Raw genomic sequence first — 12582 nt, forward strand, 5'->3', positions numbered from 1 at the left:
AACTTGCGTCCGGATGCGATTCAGAACGATGATCATAAACACAGATGGAGAAGATCGAGTCCATCAACACCTCAAAGCTTTACATTCTGTAACGTTATGAATTTTGAATTATATGCTGATATTTTACATGTGCGTCAGCATTGCTTCTATCGCTTCTTCTTCTCCTGTGTTTTGATCCAGAGATTCAGTTCTCTTTGGCGAGAAAGAGTTAAGATCATAAATCCAGCTAAATTTAATGTACATTTATAACAATATACTTAAAATGATGTTGTTGTTTTCCAGCACAAATATCTAAACATTCTTAAATCAAGATTTTATTTTATACATTTTACAGAAAACAAAAATCTTCTGTCATTTTGCTTCTCCAGTAAATGTATCTTGAATTAAGAATGTTTCGATATTTGTGCTGGAAAACGAGACAGAAATACTGAGGAAGAATATCATTGTTTGCTGTGTGATGATGATGATAACGCAGCAACATGTGAATGCCAAACTAATAATATTACTTGTGCTGAGGGCTGTTTTGTAAGAGTCACTTTTTATGGAGAATATAACAAAATCACTCACTTATGAGCTTCTGATTATGCTGCATTAGGCGATGGACTGGGAGGTTTGTGAAGCTGAGGGGTTTCCAGTGTCCAGTCAGTGAAATGAGTTTGTTTTGCTGGTGAAACCGGTGCGTTTCTCTCTGCAACTGAAACACATGCAAACATGGTCAATTTAACACTTATTACAGAAACTTTGATTAGATACTGGGTAAATCTCATGAACTTTACTTAAATACAATAATTTAACAACAAACAACAACAAACATTAACAGCACAACAAAAGTACAACAAATTCAATCATAATGTTAAAATACTTAAAAAGTTAAATAATATGTAGTCTTTCATTACCTTTAGGAGAATTTGGAGAGGAAAATGTGCTTAATTGTCATGAAAATGGGGTCACATGTCACCCCATAATCAAAAAATAATATATATATATGAAATATAAAAATGTATATTTAGCATAAAAAAAATTATGGCTGTTACCTTTTTTTTATACTGCAACATTATTTTAATGACAATTAAGCACATAAATTCTCAAACTGTAATGCAATGAAAAAAAAACATTTATTTAAATTTTAAAGTATTTTTAAGTTATGGTAGTATTTGTTGTACTGCCGCTAATGTTTGTTGATTTCAAATAATTAATGAGAATAATAGGAATAATAATTAAAATAATAAGAATTAAAAAATAAAGTACATATTACAGTAATGAGAATTTGGTTGAAAAAGCATTATAGTCATGAATATAAAATAATCAAGTGAGTAATTTTGATGTGATGTGTGTTACTGTCTTTCCGCGTGGCAGAGTAATTTAATTCCATTTTATATCTGACTCCATTTTATCACGACCTCGAATTTAGGTTAGATTGCCAATTGGTTATTGGTCAATTATATAATAGTTTAGCAGCGCATTTGATTATTCTTTTCAACTCTTTACTTATATTTTACCCGTTCATATTAGGAAGCTATGTCGCTCAGAGGTCCTCACGCCTTGTTTAACACGGGTCTCACGATCACAAGCTCGTCAGCTTCGGTTATCAAACAGAGGTAACTGCGATATACCTGAGATCAGTCACATTCACGCTTACACAATCAAATATATTTTTAGTGGTTGCATACACTTGAAATTAAAGTAATCTTTACTTCAGTAAAGGTATGGCCACTATTACAGATATAAGTCAACCAACTTTACTTGTCTATAATAGCTTTGGATTGGCCATGTCGTGATTTCCCACACACACTTATCTAAAGTAACATTAAATTAAAACAGAGGTAAGACACCCAGATTTAGGTTGGTCAAACAGCACTTTTGCTGCCCTAAACAGAAATTAACTTCTTGTCTTTGCAAACCAAGTACACTTGGTCACTAATCTGACGCAAAACTTGCAGTAACACACGAATCCGTTTAATCTACTTGGGAAAACAATTTCAGAGTCAGTCGGAATAAAATCAAATGTAACAATTTTACTATGTCAGGTAAATGTATCATGCCAATTTCATAATCCGTTCAAAGATAATCAATACAATAAGATCAAATGCTCAGAGATAAAGAGTAAAAGATGAAGGTGAAACCCAACATTTTGAAAAATACATAATGCTGAAGTCTTTGAGATCCTTGCACATTATGGGCTGATGTGAGTTACAGAATCTCCACGAGCCTCTTCAGCATCTCCCTAAACACTCAGACCAAGGCAGAAACCTCTTTTCAAACATGAGTTCACTGTGGGAATTTGCATTAATCACCGTCCCAGACTTACTGGAGACAGAGGTTGATTTACATGGAAACATTTGCTAACAATGGGAATTTACATGGAATTTACACCTTTGAGAGTAGGATGCCATTTGCCTGGAAGACACACCTTCCTCTGTGTGCCAGTTATCTCTAAACTCTTAAAACCTTACTACCTTTTGGTTTCCTTCTTTAGGAATGAGACGTTTGTACCAGTCGCAATGAGACATTTCAAATGATACCACACATGTGTAATACTGTATGATAATTATTCACATTAAACCATATAGATTCTTGGGTGAATGTTGGTGATCTCAGCATGAGAGAGAAGGAGTGGGGGAAGAGGGAAAGAGGGAAAGAGGGGTAGATTAGGATGATTCTGAGGTGAGACTTTCCTTTGCCCTCTCTTCCAGTTTTTGCAGTCTTACACTTTTCATGAGATTCACTGGAATATAGTTATTTTGTCGCAGTGTTTTCTGGACTAAATGTCATATTTTGTCTGTAATGTCTGTGTTTTTTCTTAGACTCCGGTGTCGTAACAGAGGAACCAGTGAATATTGATGAACCAGTGAATATTGATGAAGAAGTGAATACTGATGAAGAAGTGAAAGGTTTGACTCTGGATTATCAGTAATGGAGTCTGACACCATGAAAATGTGTTTACATGTGCTTTTGTGTTTCTCCAGTTCAGTCTAGAGGATTTGATCTTTCTGATGCTTTCAGTGAAGATACAAGTAAGCAATAATCTCAAAGCTTTAGTGCATTTGTGTATTTACATTCTCTATCATTTAACAGAAACTACATCCATTATTCCTGAGCTTTCACCTTCAGAAGTTTGGATTAATTAATAAATAAATTAGTGCTGGGCAATGATTAATCGCATCCAAAATAAATGTTTTTACATAATATACAGTATGTGTGTGTACTGTGTCTAACTATTTTCTATATATAAATACACACACATGCATGTATATATTTAAGTTTTTTTTTTTATTTATATATAAAATATTTATATTTACATATAATATAAATTATGTATAAATATATATACAGTATATACATGCAAATATTTCTTAAATAGATATACATATATCATGTAAACACAAACTTTTATTTTGGATGCGATTAATCGCGATTAATTGTTGCCCAGCGCTAATATAAATACAGCTAGCATATTTAACTTTTTAATGCATGCTATTCTGAATGCTATGAATGTATAGAATTAATACATTTCAGACAGAGTGATTAATGAGAGATTTCTGCTCACAGAAGAGGTTAATATCGGAGATGCAGACAAGCAGAGCGCAGATCATGGCAAAGGTACGCCACTTTTTGTCATATTTACGTGGTGTTTTGCATTTAGATCTTACATCTTTAAACTTATTATGCATTATTTTCAGGTTTGGTCAAATCAGTCGAGTCTGGATTAAATTATAAGCCTTTCAAAATAACCGCTCAAGGTCATAAAACACTCAAAATATATGTGTTTGTAGTCAATTAAATTACTTTTTAATGTTAATCAAAAAAGTAAGGGCAAATATAACAGCCATTAAAGTATAAAAATTCGATAATCACGGTTTCTGTACACTGTAAAACATTATTTTATTCCTCAGTGTTTCTGTCCTGTTTTCCAGCACAAATATCTAAACACTCTTCAATCAAGATACATTTACTGGAGAAGCAAAATTAATCCTTGATTACTGAAAAACTGATCTGAAATTAAGTGAGTTTATGCTTAAAATGAAAAATAATCTTGTTTTCCCTTTGAATTAAGATGATTTTTCTGCCTGCATTGGCAGATATTTGTTCTTGTTTTAAGCAGAAACTCACTTAATTTTAATGATTATTTTCAGAAAACAAGACTTAGTATCTTCAGTCATTTTGCTTCTCCAGTAAATGTATCTTGATTTAAGAGTGTTTAGATATTTCGGATGGAAAACAAGACAAAAATAAAGTATTTTTTGCAGTGTGCGTCAAAGTGACAAACAACTCATCAGGCTTTTATAGGCAGGATTTGTTATCTTTCCCAGAAACATGGAAAAATAGATCATAAAAAATTGTAAGCAATGCATTATATTTAATGTATAATGTCTAGGAAACATGGTAATTGTATTTTCTTCATATTTCACAATGGTTATTGCCAATATTTATGTTTAATCTCATTGTTCTCTCTACTTTTACAGCTCACAGTGCAGGAGCCGCTTCTGGGCCAAAAGGTATCATACTTTTAAATTATATGAAATAATATTTAATATACACAAGCTCGAGGTTTTTTCCTCGTGTCTCTGTGATCTTATGGTCTGTAGATGTGGTTCTGGTTCCTCCATTGTGTGTCTGTGGGATTATTTTCACCCGTTTTATGATCACGCAGGTGAACATTAGTAATTCTCATAGACTTTAGTCGGGTAAAACGAGGCTGTGAGGGACAGACTTAAAGTCTTTACATTGCCAAGCTCTGTATAAAAGTCGTAGATCACATCATTTTCACAGCAAACGTTTCATCAGTATGTTGTTAAACAACATTACAATCCATTGAACACACTGCATTTCTATTCCTCACAGCCTTATTCCTGTTCCTAAGAATTAACAGCTATCCTGATTAAAGTCTATATTTATTGATGTGAAAGAAGCACTGAAGACAATGAAGCATGACTTAACAAACACAATTAATAACACGATCATCATCCGCATGAGTTGATCATCTATAATACCTGCCGCTCCACCCAATAACACACACAGAACAAACACACATCAGCTGATACACACGTCACGTTTGCGTACAACACACACATTGACGTTATAAAACACAAACAGTCTGACTAATATCATCTAACATGCTTCATGACTGAAAGAACACAATAGGAGTGGCATGTTGAAATTATGAGATGAAGACAAAATTACAGCATATTAGTCGAAGTCATAATTACAAGAAAACTGTTATGAAATCAAAAGTCAAAATTATGAATTATCCTATTGGAGATTCACATTTTTAAAACAAACACTCTGACTAATATCATCTAATATGTTTCATGGGAGAAATAAATAATATGAGTTTGGAGCGACGTGTCAAAATAATGAAATTGAACATGATACAAAATATGATAAAAAAAAATGGAAATTGACATTAAAGTGAAAATTATGACATAAAGTGTTAATGGAATTGAGAGATTAAAAAATTATCAATTATCCATTTGGGTTGACGTTATAAAATAAAAATTCTAAATAATATCATCTAACATGTTTCATGGAAGAATGAATATAATATGGGTTTGAAGTCACGTTGAAATTATGAGATGAAAAGTCAAAGTTATGACATAAATCTTTTAATTTCACCTTTTTAATCTCACAATTGGCAATTTATTTCATAATTATGACCTTTTATGTCAATTTCCACTGATAATTTAAACTTTTTTCTCACAACTATGACTTTTTTATGACTTATGTCATCCTTTCGATTTTGAGAAAAAAGTTAAAATTATCAGTGGAGATTGAAATAAAAGGTCATAATTATGAAATAAAAAATCTAAATTGACGGAGATTGACGTTATGGAACAATAACATTCTGACTAATATCATCTAACTTGTTTCTTGGAAGAGTGAAAATAATACAAGTTTGGAGATGAAAAGTCAAAATTATTATTATTATAAATTACGAGATTAAAAAGACGAAATTATGACATAAAATATCATGATATTGAGATTGAGGTTATAAATAAAAGATTCTGATCAATATTATCTAGCATGTTTCACGTTTGAACGGTTTGGAGCGACATGAGCGAGTCGGTGACGACGTGATGATCGTGAGTCAGTTTTTCCTTCATTATCTGGGAACACGTGTTTCCTATCGGGGTTGTTGTGTGTCTGTGTGTGTGTGTGTGTGTGTCTGAGTGTGTCTGTGTGTGTCTGTGTGGTTGTTGTGTGTCTGTGTGTGTGTGTCTGTCTGTGTGTGTGTCTGTGTGTGTGTCTGTGTGTGTCTGTGTGGTTGTTGTGTGTCTGTGTGGTTGTTGTGTGTCTGTGTGTGTCTGTGTGGTTGTTGTGTGTCTGTGTGTGTCAGTGTAGTTGTTGTGTGTCTGTGTCTATCTGTATCTATGCGTTTCCTCTCGGGGTTGTTGTGTGTCTGTGTGTGTGTGTGTGTGTGTGTGTGTGTGTCTCTGTGTGGTTGTTGTGTGTCTGTGGTTGTTGTGTGTCTGTGTGGTTGTTGTGTGTCTGTGTGGTTGTTGTGTGTCTGTGTGGTTGTTGTGTGTCTGTGGGGTTGTTGTGTGTCTGTGTGTGTCAGTGTAGTTATTGTGTGTCTGTGTCTATCTGTATCTATGCGTTTCCTCTCGGGGTTGTTGTGTGTGTGTGTGTGTGTCTGTGTGGTTGTTGTGTGTCTGTGTAGTTATTGTGTGTCTGTGTGGTTGTTGTGTGTCTGTGTGGTTGTTGTGTGTCTGTGGGGTTGTTGTGTGTCTGTGTGTGTCAGTGTAGTTCTTGTGTGTCTGTGTCTATCTGTATCTATGCGTTTCCTCTCGGGGTTGTTGTGTGTGTGTGTGTGTGTCTGTGTGGTTGTTGTGTGTCTGTGTAGTTGTTGTGTGTCTGTGTGGTTGTTGTGTGTCTGTGTGTGTCTGTGTGGTTGTTGTGTGTCTGTGTGTGTCAGTGTAGTTGATGTGTGTTTGTGTGGTTGTTGTGTGTCTGTGTGTGTCAGTGTAGTTGTTGTGTGTCTGTGTGGTTGTTGTGTGTCTGTGTGTGTCAGTGTAGTTGTTGTGTGTCTGTGTCTATCTGTATCTATGCGTTTCCTCACAGGGTTGTTGTGTGTCTGTGTGTGTGGTTGTGTGTGTGTGTGTGTGTGTGTGTCTGTTGTGTGTCTCTGAGGGAATAAAGTGCAGTTGAGTCTCTTGTTTTGTTCTCTCAGGATCAGTAAATCAGGTTCAGTCTTGTCTTGTCTTTCTCCTCTTTGAGGGCTTTTCCCTCCGTCACTGCATGGAGGGACCGAACTGATGTTTCTCTGCAGCAGGGCATTGTGGGTAATGCTGCATTAGTGCCTGTGATAAACAAACCTTTGCCAGGTGAAAAAAAAACCCCTTTTATATTGAAGATAAATGCTCTAGTTTTCCTCTTCTCTAAAACGTTCAGTCTCCAGTTTTGAGCCTCAGACCTCCTGTAATACAGACACTTATAAAACGGTTAGTTCCAATCCTTGATTCTGATTGGTCAATAGCTGTGCTTTATTCACGATAAAACACGGCTATGACCGCTTCACCCAACGGTTCTATTTATCACATATTTACCCAGTTCCTCATGGGACTCTCATGCTTGTTATGTAAATTGCATATCAATATGATCCATGTGACAAAATCATGCAACACTTGTCAATACCTTCTAAAGAGGTTTCACGTGAAATGTCTTTTTAAACTTACGGAAGCCTATTTTCATCACATAAAAAAAATAACATTCTTTGGTAAATCATAATTATAAGAAAGAAAGTCAAAATTGTAAATTAAAAGTCAAAAATATGAGGAACAAAAGTCAAAAGTGTGAATTAAAAGTCAAAATCCTGATGAAAACAGTCACAGTTATGACATACTAAGTCATAACTGACATAAGAAGTCAAAATTCTGAGATAAAAGTCATAAAAAGTCATTGTTTTATGTCATAAATTTGAATTTTTATGTCACTTTTTATGAGTTTAAATGGGATTCCATGTAAATCTGAAGTGGCTGTATTCTAATGCTGCCATCTAGTGGATCATTGTGTGAATCTCTGGTTACTGCCTATCCACTGATATTATACAGTATAAACATCATTAGTGTTTTTGAGCTTGACAGACTGATGCTGGAAAAGAGCTTTGTGAAAACTAAAGAGCTGCAAACAGGTTCAGAACGATGATTAGGAGACCATTCCTCTTTAATCTGTGTTTGATCTGACTTCAGTGAACGAGCAGATCTTTTGTGTGTGTTAGATTGGGTGGAGCGGCAGGTATTATAAAAGATCAACTCATGTGGATGATGATCGTGTCATTAGTGGTGTTTAAGTCAAGCATCACTGTCAGTAGTGCTCAGTGTTAGGGGTTAGCCAAAATCCTGAAGTGAAACCTATTTTAATGCAGGAACCTGAGTTATATCTACAGACCAGAAGATCAGAGGTGCGAGAGGGAACTCTTCTCATGCAAAACAGTGAATTTCCACCCAGAACCCCCTTAACAACTACCTAGCAACACCTTGGCAACCACCCAGAACCCCCTAACGTCTATCTAGCAACGCCCCTAGCATCCACCCCTACAACTACGTATCAACATCCTAGGAACCACCCAGAACCCTCTTGTGACTACATAGCAACACCCTAGCAACCACTCAGGACCCCTAACAACTACCTAGCAACAACCCAGAACTCCTTAATGTCTAGCAACACCTTAGCAACCACCCCAACAACTACCTATCACCTTATCAACCAGCCAGAATCCCCTAACGAATACATGGCAATGCCGTAGCAACCACCCAGAACCCTCTTATAAATGCATAGCAACTCCCTAGCAACCATTTAGAACCTCTTAATGACTGCCTAGCAATTCTCCATTAACCATGACTACCTAGCAATGCCCTAGCAACCATCCAGAAAACCTTAATGACTACCTAGCAATGCCCTAGTAACCACTCAGAACCCCGTTGTGATTACCTAGCAATAACTACCTAGCAACCCACCCAGAACACCCTAATAACGCCCTAGTAACCACTCAGAACCTCCTAATGATTACCTAGCAATGCCCTAGCAACCATTCAGAACACCCTAATGACTAACTAGCAATGCCCTAGCAACCATCCAGAAAACCTTAATGACTACATAGCAATGCCCTAGTAACCACTCAGAACCCCGTAGTGATTACCTAGCAATAACTACCTAGCAACCACCCAGAACACCCTAATAACGCCCTAGTAACCACCCAGAACATGTGAGCAGCCGTATAGTAACATACTGTGTGGTTTGGTTTGGTTCTGTTCCAGACAGTGGATCCGGTACAGTTGTTGGTGTCGTCTGTGGGATTGCAGTAGCAGCTGTTGGTGCCATAACCGGATACTTCACCTATCAGAAGAAGAAACTGTGCTTCAAGGTCCAGAGAGGTCAGTGGCTCGCCTCACGCTCTAGAGGAGAATCAGAAGCACATGATCATAGTTACTCGTCATATGCATCTAGTCTGTATGTTAATTGTTGAATGAGAACATATGCTTTCTGTTCAGGCGACCCAGAGAGCGCCAAAGAAGAGAACGGCACTCAGAGCGACCCACAGGGTGAGCCAATCACAGCTTATTACACCTTTAAAACATGTTTTTCACTGAATATTGTTACATATATGGCATTAGATAGCAGCATAAAATACACCAACCACATAATCATGCATAATTTTGGCATTAAAATAAAATAGTTAACTCTTTCATACAATAAACAATTCCAGTACTGTTGGTTTGCCACATGATGGAAAACCCCCGTCACATGATGTAGAGCCGAACCTGATTCCACCAAGAGCAACATGTTCCTGGAACAACATTCCAATCAACCAATCAGATTTGAGGGTCAAGTTTACAGTTTATGTTAAGTTTAGGCTGACAACATCAGTTATTCACTTATCATTTCACTCTGATTTTAGGGAGACGTTATGGGTGGGGTTAGGTTTAGGGGTTGGGAAATGGTTAGGATTACATTTTCGGACAGGAATGTTGTTCCAGGATCAACAAAATATGTCGACGCAGAAACGTATCCAACTCTGCAAAATCAGGACGTGCTTAGAGCTGCACGATTCTGAACAAACTAAACAAAATAACACACTAGAGGTTCTGACAACTGTTAATTACTGCAGTCTATTTAAAATGTTTAATGAATCTGAATGAATTATTTAAAAAAAATCAGGTTGAGTGAATGATTCAATGACTCACTACTTGTTTCATTACTAGATGAATCAGCATTTTTTGAACGAATCTCTTGAATGATTCAATGACTCACTCATAATGACTTCACTTGTTCCATTACTGGATGAATCAGCATTTTTTTAAACAAATCTCTTAAATGATCCAATGACTCACTCATAAATACCTCACTTGTTTCATTACTTTTAATTAAAAAAAAATTAAAAAAACTTTTCATTACTAGATGAATCAGCATTTTTTGAACGAATCTCTTGAATGATTCAATGACTCACTCATAAATTCCTCACTTGTTTCATTACTAGATGAATCAGCATTTTTTGAACGAATCTCTTGAATGATTCAATGACTCACTCATAATGACTTCACTTGTTTCTTTTACTAGATGAATCAGCATTTTTTTAAACAAATCTCTTAAATGATTCAGTGACTCACTCATAAATACCTCACTTGTTCCATTACTAGATGAACCAGTGTTTTTGAACGAATCTCTTGAATGATTCAATGATTCACATTTTTAACAGTCATTTGTCGCCACCTACTGGTGTCATGATGTAATTGACACAATCTTTATTTGAAGCATCAAGCTACTTTCAAAAGGTGATTTACTCTATTTTGATCACTCCCGTAGACATCAGGGTTTCTGTCCGAACTATAAACCTTTATCTAGTACTTCAGTGATAATCTGAATGATTGTAAGACAGAGATAATGATAGTGTGTGGTTGAAAAGAGTGTGTTTGTGAAGCTGTTTCATGACAACGACTCTCTCTGGCTCAGAACGCAGATCTGAATGTTCACTGTGTGATTCGACAGAGACGAATCGTTGTCATTTAGGAATAATATCGCTCCAGACCGCAATCTTTTAACTGTTAATCGCTCTATACTACACTGCATTTATGCATTCTAACACGGATGTTTATTCTGTTTTTCATGCAGTTTTAAACACCCTCCTGGATTCACCCTAACTCTGCCGGTGAACGCGGGTCTGCGGGCCGAGGATTCCCATGAAGCTACTGTGAACCGGTGCACATTTGAACAGCACATCATAACTACTCGTTCTCATCTCGAGAATCAGAGTGAACTTCACAAACAATTCATGTGTTTTCATGCATTCACAGTGCAGCACAAACGTTCATTTAGAGCTCCTGACGCAGATTATTCTTTCATAACACCCTTCTCCCACTGCTTCGACTGCAGTTCTGAACTAGCACATAGAACTGTTAATAACTTGTTTTGAATGTAATTTCACGTAGTTTGAATGGGACGGGATGCGTGCACGTGTATGCATGTGTAATTCGACAGCCTTTCTGGAGAGGCATTTCATTGCGTTACTTTAAAAAGTGTCATGTAGTTTCATTACTGTGTCTTTAATCACACCGTTTTGTTTGATGTTTAATTGTTGCCGCTGATATTCATAAAAAGCAAATCTCACACCCTGGAATGATTCACTTTGAAATTGTGTTGTCTGACCAAATAGAATTCATAGGATTTTTTTCTTTCTATTTTGTTTTTGTTATTTTAAATTCTGTAAATAATTGTTGAGTTTAAATAAAGGGTTGGTTACATTAAATGACTATGTACACAGTTGATTGCACACAGTTTCATAATGCAATGATTTAAAGACACAAACCAGAACTGCACAAACATCAAATGCCAATCATATAACTTTAGAGGAAATATTATTCATTATTGTAGCTATATAACAATAATAACAATGCAAATTATAAGTTATAAGAAAAAGGTTACACTATTTTAAGGTGTCAGTGTTACAGTGTAATTATACATTTAAGTACTGAGTAGTAATAATTAACTAAATGTACTTACTATAGGGTTAATTGCATGAAATCATGCATCATTTAAAGTTATTACTACAGTAACATGTGTAACACTAAAATAAAGTGTTACCAATAATAATAATAATAATAGCAATGATTTACATTGTGGTATAATGCATAATATTATTACATTCAATGTTACAGAGAAAACAAGTAAAACATAAATGAAGTGTTCTCTTTAGAAGCAATTAACATTCTTTGAGGAATTATTTCTCATTATTGTAAACATGGTGAATTCAGGATTAGTTCATAATATTACTACTAATAATAAACTCAATGTAAATAATTATTAATAATAGTCGCAGTAATTTTCCTTGTGGTATTATGCATAATAATATGCTAAATGTAGAGTCATATTTTTTAATTATTGCACACATTTAAATAAATATTTGAGTTGTGCAGAAGCAGCTTTTCCAGGCAAATAACATGAGCGATGTGAAAGCAGACTTTGGCACTTTGGTAAAAGACTCTTTGTTCGAATCTACCGTACAGTGTCGACTATCAGCGCACACTGTTTTAACACACTCTGTTTAAAATAAAACAAACAAGTATAACAATAACACAGACATGTGTTGAA

General features: G+C 35.5%; 1 protein-coding gene across 1 annotated transcript in view; it reads left to right on the top strand.

The window, feature by feature from the left end:
• Positions 1-11740, top strand: part of LOC311087991 (uncharacterized protein) — a 32547-nt gene extending 20807 nt beyond the window's left edge. Inside the window, exons 12-18 of the mRNA XM_084121597.1 lie at positions 2805-2891; positions 2967-3014; positions 3550-3600; positions 4464-4496; positions 9255-9371; positions 9489-9539; positions 11107-11740. Of these exons, the coding sequence (XP_083977723.1) occupies positions 2805-2891; positions 2967-3014; positions 3550-3600; positions 4464-4496; positions 9255-9371; positions 9489-9539; positions 11107-11135 (416 nt within the window). The 3' untranslated portion in view covers positions 11136-11740. The remainder of the gene's footprint in view (positions 1-2804; positions 2892-2966; positions 3015-3549; positions 3601-4463; positions 4497-9254; positions 9372-9488; positions 9540-11106) is intronic.
• Positions 11741-12582: the final 842 nt, after the last annotated feature.

Source organism: Abramis brama (genome assembly GCF_963993115.1).
Source record: "Abramis brama genome assembly, chromosome: 8".
In the NCBI taxonomy this organism is placed as follows: Eukaryota; Metazoa; Chordata; class Actinopteri; order Cypriniformes; family Leuciscidae; genus Abramis; species Abramis brama.